The 24,945-nt window shown below is 37.3% G+C and overlaps 2 protein-coding genes across 5 annotated transcripts in view; both read right to left on the bottom strand.

Annotated features, from left to right (window-relative positions):
- The window catches only part of ANKDD1B (ankyrin repeat and death domain containing 1B), a 108,065-nt gene extending 101,472 nt beyond the window's left edge, over window positions 1-6,593 (bottom strand). The window contains 1 exon segment of the mRNA XM_078153160.1: window positions 6,356-6,593. Coding sequence (XP_078009286.1) covers window positions 6,356-6,530 — 175 coding nt within the window. The 5' untranslated portion in view covers window positions 6,531-6,593.
- A 9,378-nt stretch (window positions 6,594-15,971) lies between these two features.
- Window positions 15,972-24,945, bottom strand: part of POLK (DNA polymerase kappa) — a 96,215-nt gene continuing 87,241 nt past the window's right edge. For all 4 annotated transcript variants that reach the window (XM_020998432.2, XM_020998434.2, XM_020998433.2 and 1 more), the window contains 5 exons: window positions 22,048-22,144; window positions 21,059-21,230; window positions 19,372-20,289; window positions 18,535-18,586; window positions 15,972-18,343 (listed from right to left, as the gene is read on the bottom strand). In XM_020998432.2, coding sequence (XP_020854091.1) covers window positions 18,259-18,343; window positions 18,535-18,586; window positions 19,372-20,289; window positions 21,059-21,230; window positions 22,048-22,144 — 1,324 coding nt within the window. In that variant the 3' untranslated portion in view covers window positions 15,972-18,258. The remainder of the gene's footprint in view (window positions 18,344-18,534; window positions 18,587-19,371; window positions 20,290-21,058; window positions 21,231-22,047; window positions 22,145-24,945) is intronic.

The raw sequence follows: 24,945 nt of genomic DNA, 5'->3' as shown, positions 1-24,945 counted from the left end.
ATAGGCTTATACCCTATGAAGGTGTGGAGAGTCAAGATCATGGCTCCATTAAAAAATAAGTATTTTTCCCAAATATTTCAAAACGCTTTCACATATCTTATTTAACTTAGATTTATGATATCTTTGAAATAGACTGGGACAGGTATGATGTCCCTATTTGACTTTAAGAGAAACTTGTTACTCAATAGACATCAACTAACCAGTAAAACCACAATGTGAGGGATGCTGTGGGTCATATAAGAGAAGCCACCCCCCATACACACACACACACACACACACACACACACAAACACACATTTGCCTTCACCTAGCTAGAGAGACAAAATAGTGTATAAGAACCAATTAGAGAATCATTCCAAGGCAAAATATAGATTAGGTGACAGAAAATGGGCAAATACAAGAGGTTCTAATCGCTCTAAGGCTTAGTAGGTGAGTCCTAAAGAGTGACCTAAGATAACAGAAATTGCTTAGGGTTACATAATTAGTAAATGTCTGGGATGATATTTGAACCCCAGTTTTCCTGCCTCCCACCCCTGCCCTTTATCTACTGCTACAGTACTACCATAATTTAAGTAATAGGGCATTCACATTGTATACATATGACATGAAGTATCTGATCCATTGCTCTGAGGATGCTCCTTAGGAAGACCATCTATCTAAGCCAGTAGGCATTTCTGTTTCTCTGACTTCTTAATATCACTGCATTTTTTAGCTGAAACTGCTCTCTCCAAAGTTACCAATGACTTCTCTTTTTAAAACAAAAATTTTTTTTATATTTTTCTGTTTCTTGCACTGCCATAGTTATCCCCAGCATCACTCCTCCTTCTGCTGTCCTTCCCAGAGAGGCATCCCATATGACAAATAGTATATTGTTAGAGAGGAAAAACAGTCAGCAAATTAATCAATACATTGATGAAGTCTGAAAACATGTGCAATGTGTAACACCTGTGTACCTCCCACCTCCACAAAGTGGTAGGCTGGGAGAGTCGTCTTATCTTTCTTTCTTTGTTTGAGTTTTGCTTGATCTTTATAATTTTGTTATATTTCCTTTTGATTTTTTGGTGTATAGTTGTTCTTTCCATTTACATTGTTATAGTTACTGTTTATATTGTTTTCTTGGCTCTGCTTACCTTACTCTGCATCAGTTCATATAGATCTTTCCATACTTCTCTGTATTCATTACATGCATCATTTTTTACTACACAGTAATATTCCATTACATTGTTATACCACAGTTTGTTTAGCAATCCCTCAACTTTGTTTCTAATTCTTAGCTATCACAAAAAGTGCTGTCATAAATATTATGGAGCATACGGGGACTCCTTTTTTTTCTTATCAAGGGCTTCCTTGGGGTATAAGCCCAGTAATGCAATTTTTGGTTCAAAGAGCATGGGCATTCTGGTCACTTTGCATAATTCCAAAATGGTTACACCATTTTGCAGCTCTACCAACAGTGTGTTTGCATGCCTATCCTTCTACATTCCCTCCAACATCGACTGTTGCCATTTTTTTTGGTCATTTTTGCCAGTTAGCAGGGTGTGACTAATGATCTCTTATCGTCAAGTCCAGTGGCCTTTTCTCAGTTCTTATCCCTGATAACCGCGTTGTTGTATTTTAACCCTAACCTCCCAGATATTCTCTCCTCTCTTCATTTTCAGCACACTACTCTCTCTTGGTCCTCCTCCTACCTGTCTGGCTACTCCTTAGTTTCTTTTGATGAATCATCACCCTGCCACCTAATTGCAGTTACATTCCAAAACTGTGCTCTGTATCTTCCTTCAACAATAAGTCTGTGTCTGCTCTAAAATAGATTTTGCTTTTTGGTTTATTGTATAGATTGAAAGAATAAAAAATAAAAGTGCCTCAGATAATCCAGTCTCCTCTCTCTATACTTCCTCAGTGATCTCATCAGCACCCATATGTTTATTTATCATCTCTCTGCAGATGACTCCTTTATCTATTTATCCAGGCCCAGCCTCTCTCCTCAGCATTAGGCCTCACATCTTCTGCAGCCCCCTCCCACTGGGTGTCTCTACTTGGATGTTCCATCTGTATTTCAAACTTGACATATCCAAAGTGGAATTCATTATCTTCCCCTAAACCCAGCCTTTCTCCAAACTTCCCATTATTCCACTGTAACAGATCCACCACATCTACCTATCCCCTTGGAACTTATGCCAATGGTGATATTTTCTTCCTGACCTGGGGTCCTCACAGAAACTGCACAAATCAGCTTCGGGTGATGCATTGTTGTTGGGTTACTGAAACTAGAAGAGCTGATGATGCTGGATTCCACATCTGGTGGAGGAAGGAGGTAGCATCTAGTTGGCTCTTAGATTTAGCTCTCCAGGTAGCAAGATATTATTTCAGCAAGCGATTTTCTACCCTGGAATAATGAGAGAGATTTTGAGGAGGGAAGAGTAAAGACTCAACTAGCTAGATTTCTACCAGTGTAGAATCTTGGTGTATCATCCAGGCCCTGCCCCTCCCCTACCCCCTTTGCCTCTCTTGTGAATTTCCTTTCTTTTTTATCAGCTTTCAGATTACTGAAAGGTCCTGAAGGGTCTTAGAATACTGGAAAGAAGTAGCAGAGTCTATCAAAGTAATGGGCAACAGCAGAGAGAGGCCCTGAGAAAACTTGGCTATTTGACCTAACTCTGCCAGGGAAGAGAGGTAAAATATAAAGTCACCACCACTATTTGTGTTCCAATGAGGCTTAAGTATTCTATTAGCCTTCCAAATGATCGTAGAAGTAGTAATAAGTTTATCCCTCTGAAGTGCACATGATGCCACATGATGTCCCTGTGTTTAGCATCCCCTTCCTGTGTGGAAATGAAAGATCTATTCCTTTCCTGATTCATGTTTACACATTGGGTATCTCTCTTGCTTTCCCCACTCCTGGAGGAAATCCTAGACTACAGCCCAAAGTAACATTCCTGGAATTTGCAACTTTCCTTGAGAGGGTGTGAGCTAGGGAGGAAGAGTAAAGTGAATGTGCGAATTAGAAAGCTTACTTCTCTCATTGAGAAGTCAGGCAACCCCAGAGTAATGAATAAGGGCAAACCAGGATGGCAGGGGAGTGGCAGGGACTGGCACAGTTTGCCAGCCCCTATGGTTTTGGCAGAGCAATGTCTTGCTAGCCACTGGCCTAGACTAACAGTCACCTCAATTTGCAATTTTGGAGTCACCTTCAACTCTTCACCCTTTCTCACTTCCATATCAAATTAGGTTTTATTGAGTCTACCTACACAATATTTCTCACAGCAGACCCCTTCTCTCTACTCACTTGGCCACCAGCCTAGTTCAGGTTCTTTTAAGTTCTAGCCTGCATCATCGTAATAAGTTCCTAATAAGTCTCCATGATTCCAGTCTATGCCTTCTCTAATACATCCTCTACACAGCTGTCAAAATGATCTTTTTAAAGCACACTCCCCTGCTCAAGAATCTTTAGTGGCTCCCGATTTCTTTAAAATTTTTTTTTAAATTGGGGTGGGGTAGTGCCAAGATGGTGGAGAAAAGGCAGAGACTCACCTGAGCTCTCCTCATAACTCCTCCAAAAGACTTTAATGCCTCAAAACAAATTCTGGAGTGGGAGAACCCACAAAAGGACAGGATGAAACAATTTTCCAACCCAAGACAACATAGAAGATTGGCAGGAAGTTCTGTTGCCCCAGGGTGAGTGTGGCGTATAGTCCAGAACCATGATAGACGATGCCCTAGCAAACCAGCCTTGGGGGCAACTGAATCAGTGGCAGCTGTGGCAGTTTCCAGACCTCTCATTCCACGGATGGTAAGGTGGTCAGACAACTGGTCAGAAGGATATTATAGGGGTGCCTTTGCCGGCATTGGGGGTAGGACTGTGTTGCATTGCCCATACTTGGATCTGGCCCACAGTCCCGTGTCTCAGTCCCAGGTTAAGAAGGAGCACTACCAGACTAGAGATTGTAGCTCCAGGGAAGTGGGGACTCTGGTCACAGTTCCAGGGTGGAAGACAGTGCTTGTGGTCACAGATCAGGAGTGTAGTAAACACACCTCTCCCTAGTCCTACTACCTTAGAAGAACCAAAAATTTACACATCCCCAAAATTATCTCTGAAACAGTTGCACAAAAAACCCAAAGCTTGGGACAGTGCCCTCTCCATTCCATGAGTAGAGCCCTACTTTAGGATAGAGTTAAAAGACAAGAAGTAGGCTGGAAAAACAAGCAACAGCAGAAAAAGATCCTGACTATAGAAAGTTACTATGATGACAGGAAAGATCAAAACACAAACTCAGAAGAAGACAACAAAGTTAAAACTGCTATATCTTAAACCTCACATAAAAATATGAATTGGTCCCAAAGGGATAAAAAAGGAAAAAGAAAAGGACCTATATGTTCAACAATATTTATAGCAGCTCTTTTGTTGGTGGCAAAGAATTAGAAATTGAGGGGATGTCCATCAATTGGAGAATGGCTGAACAAGTATATGATTGTGATGGAATACTATTGTTCTATAAGAAATGATGTGCAGGATGTTCCGGGAAAAACTTGTAAAGACTTACATGAACTGATACAAAGTGAAATGAGCAGATCCAGGAGAACATTGTATGCAGAAACAGCAATATTGTATGATGATCAACTGTGAATGACTTAGCTATTCTCAGCAATATAATGATCCAAGACATTTCTCAGATATTTGTGATAAAAAAAAATGCCATCCAACTCCAGAGAAAGAACTGATGGCATCTGAATGCAGATCAAAGCATGCTTTTTCTTTACTTTCTTTATTTTTCTTGGGGTTTTTTGTCTGTTTTCTTTCACAACATGACCAACATGGAAATGTGTTCTGTATGACTGCCCATGTATAAGCTCTATCAAATTGCATGCCTTCTCAATGAGGGGAGATAGGAAGGAGGGAGGAAGAGAACTCAGAACTCAAAAAAATTTTTAAAAATGTTAAAAATTGTTTTTATATGTAATTGGGGAAAAAATATTAAAATAAAATAAAATAAACAACTCAGCCTGACATTAAAAAGCTCTTCATGATCTGGCTTTAGCTTTTCTTTCCAGTCTTATCTAACAGTATTCATCTTCATACATTCTATGTTCCAGCCAAACTAGATTACATGCTGACAATCCATACCCTGCCTTGGTGCTTTTTTGCAGGCTGCCCCCATCATTGTGACATGTTCCCACCTCAAGTCTGCCTCTTAGAATTACTAGCTTTCTTTGAGGCTCAGCTCAGATGCACCTCCAGCAAGTCTTTTCTGATATCCTCACTTGTTAGGACTTTCTCCCTCTTCAAATGATCTTGCATTTGCTTATATCTTTTTAAAAGCTGTACCCAACCTCAGTAGAATGTAAGGTTAAGAACGAGGGCTGTTTGCTTTTTCTTTGTATCCCCATCAAATAGTACAGTGCCTTGTACACAGTAGGTACTTGGAAAATCCTTATTGAACCTTATTGTTGAAAAACTTAAACATAGAAAGGTTAAGTGATTTGTTTAAAGTCACACAAAAAGTTAGCAGGAGAGCTAGGAGCAGATGTTAAGATACAGGTCATATTGCATCATTTTCTCAAAGCACTCCAGGATCTAGAGGTATAAAGTTGGAAGGGATCTCAGAAGCCATCTAATCCAACCCCTTCATTTTACAGATGAAGAAACTGAGGCTGAAGAAGGTTGTGACTTGCCCAAGGTCATATAGGTAGTAAATATCAAAGGAGAGGTGGGAGCCCATATGGATTCAGAGTCAATACCCATTCCATACACCTCCCTTTTTTTTCTCCTTTATTTGAAAAATGGGAAGGGGGGAGAATAATTTAAAACATTTTGTTTCCCCCAATTATAAGCATTTCATAGCATTTCTAATAAAGAAAAAAAAACCCGAAACAAATCTTGTTTTGACATAATTCCAAACTTGGCCTAGAAAACCAGCTATTGGGGGTGGAATGGGATGGGGTAGGGAGTGGGGGGAAGTGAGAGGGGTGGGGACAGGCAGGAACCATCTGGTCAGTTCCAATAAACTTTTTCCTTCAGGCCCTACGTTTATTTTTGGTGTGACTTTTCAAGTGCATTTGAATTCTTACTTGAGAGCAAAGCCCTGAAAAGTGGAAGTGGGGGTGGGATGTTGGGGGTGGGAGCCTGGCCCTCTGATTGAATAGCATTCTGCCCTGAGGAAGCTCTAGTTTTTATTTGCTCCAACAAAGCTAGCTGCCCTGCGCCCAGGCTGTTCATTTTCTCTGTTTTTCTCAAACCTAGCTCCTCTTCCTTCAACCTAGGTATTGTCCAGGTTTTAGAGCAGTCTCCCCATCTCCTTCTCCTCCCTGTATCACTTCCCTTCTTCCATCCCCCTCCCCCACCTTGCCACATACTTACAAATGTCATGTTGGACCAAGGTCTCCTTCTCCCAATCCTCCTCTTTTGCATTTTTTGAAAGACCCTTCCAGTACCAGGCCAGAGTGTTCCTCAGATTGTCAAGCCCCTTCATGGCTCCTCCCAACCTCCCCTTCCCTTGGGTCCCTTGTTCAGATGTGATCTCTGTTGGTACCATGTCCTTTCTGCTCCCATGCTCAGACCCCAGGGCAGAATGACTGTGGCACAGGGAAGTGGCCAGGCTTGGCGTGCAGGTAGGTGTATGTGTAATGGGTGGGTAGGCGGCAAAAGGAAATAGCTAAGATTAACCTCAGCCAGGGCTATGGGTATTCCCTCAGGACTGAACGCCTAGGGTATCTTGGTAACTTGAATGCTTAGCACAGTGCTTGGCACATAGCAGGCTTTTAGTAAAAGCTGCTGTATTGATTCCCTGAGAGCAGAAAATCTTTTAGGCCCATGTGCAACAGTAGTGCTTAGGTCTGCAGCTAGAAAGAGTTGATGAATCATATGGGGCCCCACCATGAAGTAGAAGGAAGTAGCCCATGAAACCAGTGATATTTGATGCATACTTCTTAGTTCTCTGTTCTTCCTTTTAGTATACCTTATCTCCTTCAAAGAACCTGGATTATTCTGCCTTAAAAGCTGTTATGCAATCAAACTATTGTTTGCCTGACCTTTAAAATTAAGCATAAAAATCCCAGAGAATCAGCAAAGAGACACTGATACAGTTAATAGCTTCAGCAAAGCTGCAGGCTATAAAGTAATTTCACAAAAATCAATAGCATTTCTATACAATAAAAACAAAATCGAAGAAGCAATAATAGAAAGGGAAATCCCATTCATAATAACAAAATTACAAAATATTTGGGGGGTTAAAGCACATTCAGTACATCTACAGATTCAATTACAAAATGCTTTTTTAAATTTAATTTTTTTTCCATCAGCAAAAATCTGCCTTTTCTCACTTCCTCCTCAACCCCACTCTCACTAGAAAAAAACAATAAAAAACCTACTACAAACATGTATAGTCAAAAAGACAAATTTTGCTATTGGACATGTCCCAAAAAAGTCTCAATCTGTACTTCATCAGGAGGTGGATAGCATATTTCATCATAAGTCCTCTGAAATATTTATTGGTCATTTGAGCTGATTAGAATTCCTAATTCTTTCAAAATTTTTTGTCTTTATAACATTTTGTTGCATTGCATAAATTATTCTCCTGGTTCTGTTCATGTTATTCTGCATTAGTTCATACAAGTCTTCTCATGTTTCTTTGAAACCATTCCCTTCATCATTTCTTATAGCAAGCACAATAGTATTCCATCACATTTATATAGTCACTTACTCAGCCATTTCACAATTGATGATCACCACTTCAGTTTCCAAATCTTTGCTACAGCAAAAAAAGAGCTGCTACAATATATTTAGTAAATATTTGTTGACTAATAATTTGCTATTTAATAATAATTGACTTTGATTTGACAAACATTACAAAGATTGGCATGGAATGAATCTTCTTTGGGTTTAAAGAAACATAAATATTTAATAATGAGAACTTAGATAATAACTTCTTTTGAGATTGTATGGCATCATTTGTTTAAAAAAAACTTATACTAAGGACTCATTTCATGGTAATGGAACTTCAAAATGCTTTTGTTTCCTTTTTTCTTAAGAGTAATATTGAACTTCACTGAGCATTCGATTTACAGAGAATCCAAAAGTTGGAAGTCACTTTAAAGCCCATTCATTCTGGATGATCCATGAATTGTCTGCATGATAATACTAACAAGGGATTGTCTAGTTTCTGCTTACAGATCTGTGTTAGTTCTATTTGGAAGTGTTTCTTATATCAAGTCAAATCAGCCCCTATGGCTCATATCCGTTGTTCCTAAGCTTGCCCTCTTGGTCTAAGAATCTATTCTCTTTTACAAGAGATAGCCCTTCAGATATTGCTATACCTCTTTACATACAACTATAGCATAATTTATTCAACCATTCCCTAATTGATAGCGGCTACTTTGTTTTCAATTCTCTGCTACCACAAAAAGTGTTACTGTAAATATTTCTTGGGGCAGCTAGGTGGTGCAGTGGATAGAGTATTAGGCCTGCAGTCAAGAAGATCTGAGTTCAAATATGATCTCAGACACTTACTGTGTGACCCTGGGCAAGTCACTTAATGCCGTGTGCCTCAGTTCTTCATCTGTACAATGAGCTGGAGAAGAAAATGGCAAGCTACTCCAGTATCTCTGCCAAAAAAACTCCAAATGAGGTCATGAAGATTCGGATACAACTGAACATGAATATTTTGGGGTTTATGGGATCTTCCTTTCTTTCTTTAAACTCCTTTCAGTATATGCCCACCAATGGATCTCTAGGTCAAAGGGTATCAAGTTTAGTCACTTTTCTCACATATTTTCAAATTATTTTCTATACTAGACTCATAGCTTTCACTAACAGTATATTAGTGTGTTTGTCTTTCCCTTAGTCCCTCCAACATTTACCATTCCCATCTTTTGTCAGCTTTGTCAATTTGCTCAGTGTGAGAAGAAACTTGAATTACTTTATTTTGCATTTCTATTGTTAGTGATTTGGAGTAAATATGGTTGGTTAATAATTGCAATTCTTCTTTTGAGAACTTTGTTCATATCCTTTGACCACTTCTCTATTGGAAAATGATTTGGTTTCTGTGTGTCTTGCTTCCTTATATATTTTGGATTATACTTTTCTTTAAACAAACAGCACCATTTACTTAAAAACTGGTAATAAATACATATATACTATTTATCTGAAATGGATTTATCAGATTCCCATTGGCCAAGAGGGGCAAATATCTAGCTACAGGTGTGCTCTACCTCAGCAAGGCTTCCCTTTCTTTCCTTTTTTTTTTTTTTAGGCAACTGGGGTTAAGTGACTTGCCCAGGGTCACATGGCTAGTAAGTGTTGAGTGTTTGGTCTGAGGTCAGATTTGAACTCAGGTCCTTCTGACTTCAGGGCCAGTGCTCTATCCATTGTGGCGCCTAGTTGCCCCCCCTTCTTTTTTCTTAGCCTAATCTTTCATCTTATTTGAAAATTTTGATGTTATTTTTATCGATTGCTTATGTTTTTATATCACCTTCACTTCCAAATATAACCCTTCCCTCTCTCTGGCAAGCCATTCTTCATGACCCAAATTTTAAAAGGGGAGGAAATACTTCTTCCTTCTTTTAAGTTTCAGGTAAAGTCCCACCTTCTGCAAGGAGACCTTACTGTTTGCCCTTTACTTTTGTGCATGCCCTTTAATTTTATATACAATTATTCTGTATATGGCTTATTTGTATGTAGTTGTTTGCATATTGTCTCCCTCATTAGACTGTGAGTTCCTTGAGAGTGACTTTCTTTTATCTTTCTTTGTATCCCTAACACTTAGCATAGTGCCTGCCACATAGCAGCTGATGAATAAATGTTTGCTGCCTTGACAAATAGCAAAACTAACCAAAATACCCACAGTCATATGATAGTGTATGCTGTATTACAAACCCCAAAACCCCCACTTCTGGAAAGAGAGTAAGAAAATGCATTCCCCCCCCCCCAATTATCCCCTAGAGCCTGAATCACAAAAGAGCTGAAATAGCCCTGAGATTGTGGTCACACTTGCAAGGGATCTGTAACTGTTTGAGCCTAAAATATACTGCTTAGCAAAAACAAATGCCAATATATAAACAATAAATGGCAGGAGAAAACCACCAACAGATGGCAGTAGTAGCTCAGCAGCAGACTAACAAATAGCTGAAAAGTAGAGAAAGCTGTTCGGCAGATGACTTCAGCAGCTTGCAGCTCAGAGGAGAAAGTAGCCACCTCTGCAGGAAAGCAGAAAGAGGCTTCAGAGGCAGAGCTCTGTTCCATCTGGGATGTACCCCTGGAAACACAAGTTGTCTAGCTCATATATATTCTATTTCTCACTGCTGCTACAGGAATTGGTTGGAACAAAAAGTGCACTTCTGTGTATGGGGACATGTTCTTTGTTACCTCACTAGTCTGTTTAATTAAGTGCCTTTGCTTTGAGTTAATATGTCCTCTGGTAAAAGGGAAATATAGGATATGTGCAAGTACTAGAGGATGAACTATGATTTTGAAGAGATGCTGACTTAAGGAGATTTTTTTGGGGGGGGGAGGCCTAGGCAATGGAGTTAAGTGACTTGCCCAAGGTCACACAGCTTGTAAGTGTTAAGTGTCTGAGGCCAGATTTGAACTTGGGTCCTCCTAACTCCAAGGCCAGTGCTCTATCCACTGTACCACCTAGCTGTCCCTCAAGGAGATTTTTGAACCCCAGGTATATCATTCAGGAAGTCACATCAAGAGAGACTTGGAATCCAGTTTGATAGAATAATTGCCTTCTTTTATAAAAATCTCCCAAGGCACAGCATATCACTTTTTATTTATTTTTTTCTAAATTAATTTATTTTTAGTTTTCAACATTCACTTCCACAAGATTTTGAGTCCCAAATTTTCTCCCTAATTCATCCCTCTCCCCCACCCAAAGATAGCATACATTCTCCAAATCTGCCCTCCCTTCCATCTCTCTCCCATGCTTCTCTTATCCCCTTCCCCTTCAATTTTCCTATAGGGCAGGATAGATTTCTATACCCCATTTCCTGTGTATCTTATTTTCAAATTGCATGTGAAAACAATTTTTTTTAACATGTGTCTTTAAAACTTTGGGTTCCAAATTTTCTCCCTTCCTCCCTCCCCACCCACCCTCATTGAGAAGGCAAGCAACTCAACACAGGTTACACATGTACAGCATATCACTTTTTTTTTTAAAGGCAATTGGGGTTAAGTGACTTGCCCAGGGTCACACAGCTAGTGAGTGTCAAGTGTTTGGTCTGAGGCTGCATTTGAACTCAGGTCCTCCTGACTTTAGGGCCGGTGCTCTATCCATTGCACCACCTAGCTGCCCCTAGCATATCACTTTTAATCACAGTCTCTTCACCCTCCCCCCTCACCAATTAATTGGCTAAAAGGATAAGCAAATTTCTGACTTTTTTCTTGACAAATTTTTTTTGCCTTTTTGTAAAAAATTAATGATTTTTTTCCCCAGTTAGGCAATTTTATCTCTATTGCCCACTGATTTTTTTTTTACAAAATTACATTATTTAATCTTAATGAGCCCTCCACACAGTAAGGCAAACATTCTGTTCCTCCCTAATCAGCTCCTTATCCTATTCTCCACAGTGGATGTTCCAAATCTTCTTGTCTCTCAAGTCTTTTATGCCACCTCTGTACTCTTAGCTAAGGGTGTCATCTTATACTTTTGAAAAATTTAGGCCATTCACTAAGAGCTCCACCTTCTCATTTCCTCCTTGTCTCACATCACTTAGCTGCCTTCCACTGTAGTCTTGGATGAAGTGGCCCATTTTGTTGCCAAAGCCAGGCCATCTACATGCACCTTTGATCCAAATCCCACTAACTCCAAGGCTCTTGATCTGTGCTGGGCTATTCTTTTTGCTCTAGACTGTCTCACTTAGTGGTGTTGTAAGCTCCCATATATTCAGTTGTCATCTTCAACAGAGATGCTTCCTAGATCTAAATGTCCAGCCCTACTCTCTTCATACGATACAGTCATGCTTCACTGTCTTTTGGACATCTTGAACATACCAGAGACATTTTAAACTCAACATGTCCAAAACAGAACTAGATATCTTTCTTTACTAAACATTCCCCTCTTCCCAATTTTCCTATTATCGTAAAGATCACATCTATCTTCCCAGTTATTCAGGCTTGCAACCTTGGTTTTAGTCTTTTTTTTCCCAATTAATCAAGGGCTTGCCAAGGTCACACAACTAGTAAGTATCAAGTGTCTGAAGCCGCATTTGAACTCAGGTCCTCCTGACTCCAAGGCCAGAGCTCTATCCACTGTGCCATCTAGCTGCCCCACCTCAGTTTTATTCTTGACTTCATTCTTACTCACCCTACACATCCAATTCATTACCTAATCTTATCATTTCCACCTTTACAACATCTGTCATATATGTCTTCCTGTATGTACTCAACCACAACCCTATTGCAACAGCCTTGTATGATCTTTCTGCCTCAATCTCTCCCTACTCCAATCCATTCTGCACTCCGCTGTCAATGTGATTTTTTTTTTGAAGCTTTCCTTCACCTCTCATCAATGAGTTCAAGTAGCTCCCTGTTAACCTCCAGGATTAAATTTAAATTTCTCTGTTTGGAATTTAAAGTTCTTTATAACCTGTACCCCTTCTACCTTTCCAGTAGTCTTATACTACTTCCCTCCACACATGCTCTGATCCAAATATAAACTGCCTTCCTTGTCATTTCTCTAACATGAAGTCTCCATCCCCAAATTCTGTGCCTTTGCACTGACTGCTCCCCTCTCCTCTGCTTTTTAGATCCACTGGCTTCCTTCAAAACTCAGCTCAAATTCTTTTTTTTGTAAGAGGTCTTTCCCAATCCTCCCCCCCACCTCCCACCCCCTTTCCAGCAACTGCTACTGTCTTCCCCTTCATATGGCATGTACCTGGTAATTTTACATTGTATCTCTCCCAATGTAAAAACTCTCAGGGCTTGGTTTTTTGTTTTTTTGTTTCGGCTAACCATCCTTTTTATTTCCAATGCTTAGCATAGTGCCTGGCCCATAATAGTTATTTAATAAATGCCTTTTGACGACTGAAATAAGGAAAAGGAAACAAAGGTGAGTATTCCATAAGCAGGACCAGTCAAGGCAGCTTGAAAATTGCTAGAAGAAATGTAATTGTTTGTAATTGTAATTGTATGTAACTGTTTCAGTTTCTAAATAAAAGTTCCTTACAAAAACCCCTCAACTTTGTTTGAACTGGCCTGTGCAGAAAAGATAATTCATATTTTAATCAGGACATATTAGAGAATCTGGGTTCTGCTAATTATCAGGTACATAAGAACCACCATGCTGGAAGAACCAATGGAGCTAGGGCAGAAGTAAAGAACCTTACCAGAAAAAGAAAATCAAAAAGAACTGTGGATAGTGATCCCTTTCCACCTTTTCTGTAGTTTCTCTTATCTTGCAATATTCCTGTTACAGTAAATCAAACATGCTTTCATTCAGCGATGCATTGTTTGCTAATCAGTACTTATGCAGATTTCAGAACCGCCTCTACCTCTCCCATGAAAAAAAAGCTTCATTATTCTATGTAAAATGGTTTTAAGCTCCTCTTCCATTGAATTATTTATAGTAACTATACTCTATCAAATAGAAAATAAAATGAAATAAACAGTTTGGGCAGTAGTAATGAATTAACCCTAGCTAACCTAGTGGCATGAAAGTTAACCACTGGTGATCTAGAAAGTTCACCTAACCAGAAAAACTTCATTCTCCAAGAAGTCTGTTTCAAGTTTCATTATACCAAGATTCTGGCACTGGTGAAAATGGACTTTGAATTTATTACATAACACAAGCAACAGTAAATATTTTGCATGTTGTCCAGATTTTGACACGTTGCAGACTGGCACTCCATCCAAATAACCATTCAGTAAGTATTAATGACCTACTATGTGCCTGGTACTGAGCCAGAAGCTGAGAATACAAAGACCAAAAAAAACCTAGATATCTTGCCTTTAGGGAAAAATTCACATTCTATCAGGGGCATATAACATGTACACACATTACGTACATACATACATGCATACAAGCCCATTGGTATGCATATCTTGGATAAGTATTTCAGAGACACCATGAACTGGGCCCAGAACTGGATAGAAAGAAGAGATTTGGGGAAATTAGGCAACACTTTTAAGATAGAAAGTTCTCACCTTATGTAAATTTGCATTATGCATATTTGCTTTATGTAAAGAATTCTGAAAGAAATCTGAATGAAGATTCTGGAGGAGGATCTGATTGAGCTGCTAGTTGCAAAGATTGAAGAAGACAGGGTGAGGTCAAACCAAAAAGGCTCATAGCTAAACAGTTGACAGAATCATCTCATCATTTGAGTGAATTTCTTTTTCTTGTATTGAAAAGATGGGTCCAAATACTTCAAGATTAAAAGTTCAAAGACTAGGTGAGGACAATATTGCTTGCTATCATCAGATATGTGAGGGAACAAAAAGAGAACCACTGTCCAAACATCTCTCTACAGCTTCATAAAAAAAGTTGCACATCCAACACCAGTGATAAAGGGCTAAGTGCAGTGGGTGGAAAAGGGGCAACACACTTCATACCTATGTGGACTTTACACTGTACAGTACTGTGCATACTTTATCATTAACTCTACCTTTCATTTCATTTTAATCATGGCACATTATTTAATATATCTACATTTTAGTACATTTAATGACTTGCATAAAGGTATTATTTTGCAAATGCCTTTGTTATCTAGGCTAAGTATGGAGGGTGGGGATAAACTCACATTATGTAAAAATCACTTTATGTAGAGGTCTGCAAAACAGTTCACTTACATAAAGTGAGAACTGCCCACAATCCTAAAATTTTCCCTAATACACACACACACACACACACACACACACACACACACACACACACACATATGCCCCTTATATAATGTGAGAAATAATCTCCTATCACTTGTACTGTTAAGAAATTACCTATAGGCTGCTGATACCTCCTTCTATGTGTATATCATAAACATAATGTGTTAAACATGGGAAAACTTTGAGGTGCACTTGTTTTGCTTAAGAATTTCTGTTTCATCTAAATGATTAATCTATCATTGACAAAAATAACTCATCTCAATTAATTTACTTGCTTTTTCTACTAATTTTAAGAATGTATCATATGTGTTAAATTTAATTTTTAAAGACTGAAAGCAACAAAAACAAACATGTACTCTGTCTTCTATTATTTTAATTACTGGCCTCTTAGAAAGAAAAAAAAAACCTTGAACTTAAAATTTAAGAAAACAAATGTTAAAATTGTTTTTAATGTGTAACTGAGGAAAAAATAAAATATTAAATAATTTTTAAATAAAGAAAAAAAACCTTTGCAAAATACTTGAAAATCACACAATTTTGGAATTTTTCAGTTTTATGTGAATTCTAATTTTTAAAAATCAATGACAGAAAAGTAATGTATATTTAGGCTCAAATCAATTTGTGTCTTGAATTTTGAAATGTTGGTGATAACTTTTACCACGTTGACTTGCATCAATGATCTCCATTCTAATTGATATCTTAGGGTCCCTATGTAGTTAAAGAAACATTCTACCTTTCTGCATCTTTAATTAACCCCAAACACATTGTGTACTTAAAGCATATCTCCTGTTTGCTATGAAAAAAACCTCTAAAGCTATTCAGAACAGGAACTAATGCATGCCAACTTATTCTGGAAAAAATTGAGTACATCTGTCATAATAAATTTTACCTTCTACCATTATGAATATATCTGAAGTCCATTCTGTTTTTTAAAAAGAGGGTGGTTTTTTTTAAAGTTTCAATAATTATTTACTATTATTAGAAATGTTACGTTCTGTTGAAAGCAAGGGGTCACGAGTGGGGTTGGCTCTATAAGGATGTTAGATTCTATAGAACACATAAACTAAGGTGGTTAAACCAGAGAGTTCACTTTCACTGGAAGGCCTATTCACCTTTTTAGTTTCTGGCTGAAATTAGGGATAATAGAAGACATGTCTGAATAACCAAAATAAGCTTTTATTTTTAGTGATCAAGAACAATTCATGATACAATGTCCAGACAAATTTCAAGAATTAACTAACATAAGGAATTTCAGCTACAGAAAACAATTAACAGGATTAAAAATTCAGGCAATTGTAGTTTACTGTCAAAACAAGGAAAGAAAGGAAAATATGGATCATACATCAAAGGTCATGCATCAAAGTATGACTCCACCATGTACTATATCTCTACCAGTACAAAAATAGTTCCAAAGAAATAGAAATTCTACATAATCATTCTGAAAAGCACTTTCTTTTTCCTTTTGCCCAGTCTCAGGGAGTGATAAAGAACACAGATAAAATGGGAGAAGGATCAATAACTGTATTTCACTTTCACTTTATTCAGACATCAGCTCTTTGTTCTTCGAGTTTTCCTAGAAGATAGATTTTTTTCTTTAAATTGACATCTATCCCGGAAGTGTCCAGGTTTCCTAGGATTTTTAAAGAATACCAGATATTCCAGTGATAAATTTTGAGATACTAGAGTTTCTGTTGATGATAAGGATAAAGACTGTACCTGTGATTTCACTGATACAGGGATTTCTCAGGTGAGGAAACTTTATCTACCAGTGCAGACTGGCACCTTCTCTGCAATCTTAGAGAGTTGTCTGGAGTACTGAGAAGTTAAGTGACTTTTTTCAGGGTCATAAAGCCAACATATTGTCAGAGGCAGGGATGTGAACCCAGGCTCTCAGGCTGGATCTCTAGCCATGAACATCATGCTGCTATTGATCTTGAGTAATATCGACACCACCCTACATTCAAGTGAAGGCTTCCTTGTCATCACTGAGGAAGAGATAATGAAACATCATTGAATATAGCATGACAGCAGTGTAACATTGCATAAACTGTCTCGAGGCTGGTATAAATCATTTTGTTTTGAGCTTGTTTCAACAGATGCTGTCGTGAACTTTCAAAGTTAAAAAGTCAAGATGACTCAAACAAATGTTGATAAATGCTTAGCCTAATAGTTGCAAATTTCAATTTATAGTGAGGGCAAATTTTACTGCTTTTGTTCAAAGGTTATGTTTAAGATCTCAATGTAAGTTATCCCTAAAAACTTTGCCTTCTTATATATTTAATTCAAATATGTACAGGTAAAACATGGGAAAAACCTGGGGAAAAAATTACCCAAAGTAGCAAGAAGGAAAAACTACTTAGTTTGATAAACACTAACAAAGACTGATTTTTTAATCAGTAAAAAAGTAAAAGTAAAACAATTACTTTTTTTCTTCTTTAAACAATAAGGCAACCTTAATTATTTATTAATTTATTAGATACTGTACTTTAATTTGTTTCTTTATAAATATTAACTAAATGTTAAACTATATTTAACTAAAGCCTTATATAATTCAGAGCTTTAATACATATCATAATCTTTATAGCTGCACATTTTATCTTAAGTATTTCTCATAAAAAGTAGTCATGCGTGCATAGTGCATACTTGTAATCCCTGCTGGTGGCGGCTGATGCTGGTGGATCCCTTCAGCTCTGGAGTTCTGAGCTGCAGTGGGCTGAGCCAATCAGGTGTCCATACCAAGTTTGACATCAATATCATAGGCTCTTGGGAAGGGGTAATGGTAAGGAGGGGCCAGATAGACACAAGACCAGATAGCCTTAGGAGGCTGAAACTGGCCTGTGTCAGAAACAGCAGGTCAAAGCTCCCATGCCAATCAACAGTGGGATCAGGCCTGTGAGTGGCCCCTGCATGTCTAGCTAAAGCAAGAGAGGGAGGCCCATTCTTAAAAAAAATTTTTAAGTGAATTTTTTAATACACAAAGAGTCAGATATGACAAAATAAGATATTGCTTTTCTGCTGCTATATAAATAGGTGAATACAATTATTTCCAATCTTAGGATTAAATATTTAAAAAGCAAACTGTGTGCTTGCAGGGGACATTGGTCATTGTCAAACGTCCTCATTTAGCAATGTCCTCACTATTCTCAAGGATGAAAGATATATTTTTTAAAAAGGCTAATAAGCAAAATAAGTAAGCAGCTTTTTGGTTCTTAATAGGCCCATAGGTACAATTAATGTGATTTCTTTACGTACCCTAAACAAATAAACACATTCTATTGGTTCCTGCCAAAACAAATTTACAGCCTTAACATTATTGACAGCTGTTCCAGAAGATTCTAGCATCAAGTCATTTGCATTCATTGAATCAATCCATAATTTTAAAATAATAATTTAAAATATTCACAGTTAAGAAATGACCTCTTCTAATATAAAATTCTTATTGTTCATTTAAAAAAGCTATCAATGGTGTATTTGGAATTGTTTGGTTTGATTTTCTTTGATGTTGAATTCTGGGTCATCAGTCCCGGCCTGGAATAAAAAGGAACATAAACTTAGTTGAATGTAGGCAAAGACACATTTTCCCCTCCACAGCTTTCTAGAAAACTGAATTTTATTTTTACCATGTTCATTTCTTTACAGAAAAGAGTCAAGCACCTTCTTATGAAGCAGTACTAAGGCCAATTTTTGGCCCTCTCTGTTAATGACTGAATTAACCATACCTTTTTGTTTTTGCTGTAACATTCACAGTCTTCTGTATTTTGCCAGAACTCCCTACAGAAAAAAATGAAAACAAATTAGGAAGTTCTAAAATGAGCGATTTGAATAAAAAGGAGTCTATCAGAAGACTAAAAGAAATTTCAGAAAAACAAAAATGCCCCTGAAGGGATTACTAAAGAAAAAGCTTCATGTTTCATATGTTTCATAGTTTGTATTAGCAATTACCAATGAAAATTAAGTTCCCATCCCAATTTCTTTATAATTTTACTAGCTGACTTAGTTTTTTACTTAATCCTCTTTTAGAAATTTGGCCAGCCACTGCTTCTGTGCCCTACATAAGCCATACTTTTCTTTCTCCTTTAGTTTAGCACAATTGTTGATACAGAAATGATTTTCTGTATTAAATCAAATACTGCACATTATTGTATTGTATACAGCAATTAAGTATAAGCACAGAAAAAAGGAGACTTTGAAGTGGATGAGAACATCCAAAAAGCCAGTGAAAGGCTTCCTGACTGTGCAATTATAAGCAATTTGTCACTCTGCTTTTGTAAATGTACTTTGAAGATATTGCCTCTTGAGGTAGACTCAACAGTTCCTTAAATCCCTGAGCTTTCAGTTCTTTCTGGCCTTGATTAAGCACATTCCAAGTCCTTTCCCCAAAGTTCAAACAATAGCAGTGTCAAATCCATTCAAACTCAGAGTAGCACAATTATATTTTCTCAAATGGAAACACTAACTACCCTTTTATAATTGGATGTACTTTGCACTCAATGGCCTTAGTCCACTAATAAGGATATAAACATTTAGAAAAATAAATTATTTAAATGCAAACTTACCAGTACTTTTAGAATTTTCTGCTGGACAATTCATAACTGGATTAACTTTGTCCTTCTTTAGCTCCTGGATAAGACCTTTATTTAAGCAAATGTCTACATGACTATTGAAGAGCATCAGATCAGAAGTCTTTTGCTGTAAGTTGCAAACAGGACACACCAATGTTTCATCTCTTGGAAAAGATGTCTGGAGGGTTGTTTGCCCACCTGAAGACTTGGCATCATATCCTTCATTTTCTTGGGAAGAATTTTGATAAAAATATTCATCAAGAGAAGATTTGCTCCAGAGGCTAGAATACTGTTTTGGGCTTTGCTCATCCCCTGCCCTTGTGTTTAAATCCTCCATACTTTTTCCCTTAGAAAACACATCTACACTTACTGAAGGCACAAAATCTATTAACAGACTATCTGTAGTTTTATGGGTTTTTAAATCCAGATTTACTTCTGAACAAAAAGACTGTGATTGTGGGACAGCCACCGTTTTGGGGTCACAGTCCACCAGTGTCCTACTGAGGCATTCATCCACATGCCTGTTAAGTGCTTCCAAACAGATTCTTCCTTGTTCCTTAAAACAAATAGGACAGGTAATGACCTGACAGTCATCTGTATTTTCTGTCTCTAAATTCTCTTTCATTTCTTCCTTTGAAAGACTAGGTGGCTGTGAAACTTGGAAGCTTTGTTTAGTCTCAGGCTCACATTTAAAGTTGTCTTGGTGGTTCCAACTCATTTCTGACCGCTTTTTAGTGAAGAAACTCTCCTTGTGAGATGTTTCTGGAGGTTTCATGACTTGATCTTGGTCATTTTTATCCACCACAGACCCAACAGGATCTAGGACATGGCTTCCAGCTTTTAAGAAGCTAATGATGCTTCTTTGTCCATGTTTCCTGTCTTCTTCATTGGAAAAGCCTGATATCCGTACACCTGAATATAACCAATAGCCATAAAAATTAATTTCATCTCCAAAGTATTAAATACAATGGAACATATAAAACCTTTTTTTTTTGGTCTAATATTTCTTGACATTACACAACAATAACAGAACAAAAACTTACTGTTATTAATTCAAAAGATACTCTTTCATGATACCATTAACTGGGAACTTACTGACATATAATAAAGAACTGTGAAATAATATCTTCCTGGAGTGGGTATGAATGTACAAACTTTTTTGGCTTTTCAATTATCATACTTTATTCAATGCTGTTTAAATGTGTGCTACCTTTAAACATGAAAAATGATGACAACACATTGTAAAGAGGGCATGTACTTTGAGGTTTTTTCCTGTATTAGTAATGTATTTAAGCTTACATATTCACTCTATCTAGTTTTACTTAGGAATAGTACATTATTGTGCAATGGTTGGCTGGATTTCTGAGTGTAGTTTATAGCAAAGAAGAAAGTAGTTTACTGCTTCAACTACTGTTGAGCATGATGCTTCGCAACTAAGACAAGAGGCAGCAGAATGTTAAAAACAATCTAAACAATTCACAGGAAAAAAAATATGGAGGCCAAAACAATCCCAAATTCATTACTTTGTGAAAGGGAACAAGGGAAGAAGCATTTGTTAAGCACCTAGTATGTGCCAGGCACTGTGTTTAGCACTTGACAAATATTTTCTCATTTGATAATGTTATCATTTCTTACTTGATGTCAGCTTAACAAAGTAAGGAAAAGCTGAAAAATGTCGTACCCATAAGCCTTAGTCGTAAGGGCCGTGGGTAATCAGCATCAATTTCTACTTTTAGAAGTTCCTTAGCAATAGCAAATATTTCTTCTGCAGTAGAAACAACAGCTGCTACGGTAGACGCTCGAGTTTTTACTTCAAAATTCACATTCTTCAGCTTAATTGTAACTGTTTTGCCCTGTAAAACAAATCGAACATGTATATATGTATTAGTCTGGATTTGCTCAAGTCTAGATTGTAACAAAATGGAGTATGATCCATAATTGTTATTTTTTTTAGCATATACATTTATTTCCTTCCTTCTAAAGATTCTCATTCTGGGGTGTGGCCTTTATTTAGGACACATCCTCAAATTTGTTTTTCTTTTTCTTTAAAATTAAAGCTTTTAATAAGTCCATTGCTCCTCTCTCCTTTTTCTTAACCAGTATTTTGTTTGAGGTGGGAGACATATAAGTAGTGTGGAACAGAAAGGGTTCTGGCAGAAATCCACTGAGAGGGAAATTCTTACTGAGAGGCTCCCCACAGCCTAGTAAAAGGGTCAGGAAAGGATCTCTGCATTCAATGTACCTAATAATGCCTTACCTTAAATCCCATTTCCATAGGATATCTGCATGATAAAGAAAACAATCTATGTTCATCTTTGTCTTGCCTAACCCCAGTTAATATGATTTGGGTCTAATCCTCAGGAATCAGGTTTATTCTTGGGCAGACCTAAATTTCCAATTATGTTGAGATCCCCAACCTCACTTCTCCCAGACCCCTCAATCTTTAACCCCCCAATGGCTATCTTGGATTAGATGCAAACTCAGACTACACTACTGGGTCTTTCTGATCTGCACTTTCATGACCAGAGTTGAGCTGGAAACAAGAAAGGCAGTGGGTGAGTTTCTCAGGACTTTCCTCACTAGTATTAATTTTTTATTGAAGCCTTCATCCAATCTATACTATAGGGTGGAATCTTATTTTCTAGATAAGAACAAAGCAAAATGAAATACCTTAAGTCCTTCTTTCTGTAGATCCTGAGCAAGATCACTACAAAGTTCTTGGCACAAGCTATACAGTTCCTCTGCTTTACTTATCTCACTGAATGTTCTAAATAGAAAGAAATTCAGAACACAGAGTTAAGTACAATTTAGGAACAGCTGAAGGATGATAATCGATACAAAGTTATATTTCATGTACTATTCTGCATGTAATTCACCAAAATAAAATCTAGTTAAATAAAAATATCTTACATCCAAACTGTAAAATCCAGACAACTAAAAGCCAAAGAGATGAAATATTTTTTGAAAAGGTCAATGTGGGAATTTGCTTTGCTTAACTCTGAATATTTGTTACAAGAGTTTTTTTCTTTTTTCAGTGGGGTAAGGAGAAGAGAAAAACTTGTAAACTGGGGGGAAAAATACAATACACATATACATACACACATTATATATGTATATATACACACACACACACATAAAAGATGTTAACTAAATTTGCTAAGAGGCATATATTAGTGACCTTGTTCCTTAGGAAATATTACAAAAATTGGTGATTAAAGTCCATTAATAAACAATGATTATATCACATGAATACTCAGGCCTATAATGCATACCCACTGCTATAATATAGTGCAGTATTGTAAGGAGGAAAGGATAATCAGTCCAATGACTGCTATGATAAGCAAAAACCATAGGATCTAAGAAACTGATAATTATGCAATACCTGAATCTTACTAAAGCCATACTTGCTCCTTTTCTCTCATAGGGCTAGAAAAATATTTTGGTGCACTGATATTTATTTTTCTGAATTATTAATGTGCCATCAAGCAAGATATTGCCTGGGAACATTCATAGCAAGTAAGTTCAGTCTCAATAAAGTATTCCCCTTACACAAAAGCTGAATTTTAACTCTACATTCTAAGTAATTTTAAATTATAAGTCTAGAGCCTAAAAGCCTAAACAACAGAATCAAAAGGAAATTGACCATATCTTATAATGACACAATAATCATTCCAGAGTCATCTGCCTGTGTCAAATCTATCACTGATTGATTAGTGCAAAGCTCAAAATCAATATCAAATGAGAAGGGTCAAGATGTGATGATCTGTTCCAACTATACTAATTTAAATAATTAACTTTAAAAAATAAGAAATGGACAAAAGTACCAACATTGACTGAATCACCATTTGTTAAGAGAAGTTGAAGCAACACAATACAGGTATCACAAAGACAACTCTAAAAGAGTCCAGAATGGCCTTAACCTGTAAACATTTGATTTTCTTGGCAAGCAGAGGGACAAGATGTTCAAGGGCAACACCATTACAAGTTCATTTATAAAACATTAAGGAGCAAAATGGAAGGTGGCCAACAGTCCCACCTTGAATATTGAGAAAACAATTGAGGTTAAATAATCTTGGAGAAAATTTTGTGTAAGACCTGTTAAATCAGATCACTCTAAGAACATTTGAAGATGAAACCTGAAGGAGAATAAATGAATAGATAGATGTGAAATAGGATCAATTTATTTTAAGTTTCTGTTGGGACAGGATTAGATAAGATTACAACAAATTTAGAGATGCCTTTAGTGTAGGTTGGTACTCTGTGGGGTGACCAGGCTCACATGGGAAGATAATGAAAGACAGATATATTGTTAATGAGGACCTGGGTTTTGGAGGTCCATGCAAATCGCTAGGACTCTAGCCAGTTAATTTTATCAGGATTGCCAAGACTGAGTCCTTAAGGGACCTGAATCTATTGCACTTGCCCAGACTTATTCATCTCCCGTAACAACTATCCCAAATTGCCAAAAATGGACTGTCACAGATTGGCATACAAACATACAAAGGAGAATGAAACTATAAACAACTATTATGAGTTAGGGTTGCCTTGGAATTCTTGGGCTGAAGAATGGGTGATGTAAGGGGAACAGTTGAATAGTGGGCTATTTTGGAAGGGAAGAACTATTGAGAGTACAAGGCCCCATATGGCTAAAATATGTTATCCTGGGTTTTCTTAGGAGAATGCTCCTGAATCTTATGGTTGTGTTGGATCAAATGGACAAGAAAATAAAGCTTGCACAGCAAGACGACACTCCTATTCTCAATCTGTACATTACTCTGTGATTCCAAATTTTTGTGGAGGTCATGCCTGATCTATGCAGTTTCCACAGTGATCTGTACTAACCAGTGATGATAACAGAAGTATTACATTTGGCTTTTTATCACCTGAATGCTTGATATATTATGTGGGGAAACAGAAATAATATTTAAGAATATGAATTTAGGAAGAAGAACTAAATCTGACCAATGTACTGAGAATAAAGACACTCAAGAATAAAATTTCAAAATATCTCAAAGAGGGGAAATTTCCAAAAGACTAGGGAAAAAAGCTACCAAAAAGACAGCATTAAGTACAGCTCAAGGATGAAGTATTTACATTCTATTAGGCAGAGATGATACAATTATCCCCTTGGAACCCTAATACTATTAGAAATCATTGTTGTTGCTCAGTCATTTCAGTCATGTCTGATTCTTCATTAGTTTGGGGTTTTCTAGGTAAAGATACTGGAGGAGTTTGTCACTTCCTTCTCCAGCTCATTTTACAGATGAGGAAACTGATGCAAACAGGGTTATGTGACTTACCCAGGGTCACAAAGGTACTGAGTATCTGTGGCTGAATTTGAACTGAGGTCTATCCACTGTGCCACTTACCTACCTTCTTGGAGGTCCCAGAAGGAGTTAAATAAAAAACAGATAGGACTGTTTTTGTTATATTTTCATTATCTTCAAAGAAGAAAGAGAAATGAGAGGAAGGAATATACAAGGAAAACAAAAGGGAGAATGGATGGGGGAACTTACTGTCTGACATAATCTGTGTGTGCAAGTAGAAGACTATAAACTAAGAGGAAGG

This window comes from Phascolarctos cinereus, unplaced genomic scaffold (genome assembly GCF_003287225.1).
Source record: "Phascolarctos cinereus isolate Bilbo 61053 unplaced genomic scaffold, phaCin_HiC Scaffold_4;HRSCAF=312, whole genome shotgun sequence".
Taxonomy (NCBI): Eukaryota; Metazoa; Chordata; class Mammalia; order Diprotodontia; family Phascolarctidae; genus Phascolarctos; species Phascolarctos cinereus.
This window is presented reverse-complemented; position numbering and strand designations above follow the sequence as displayed.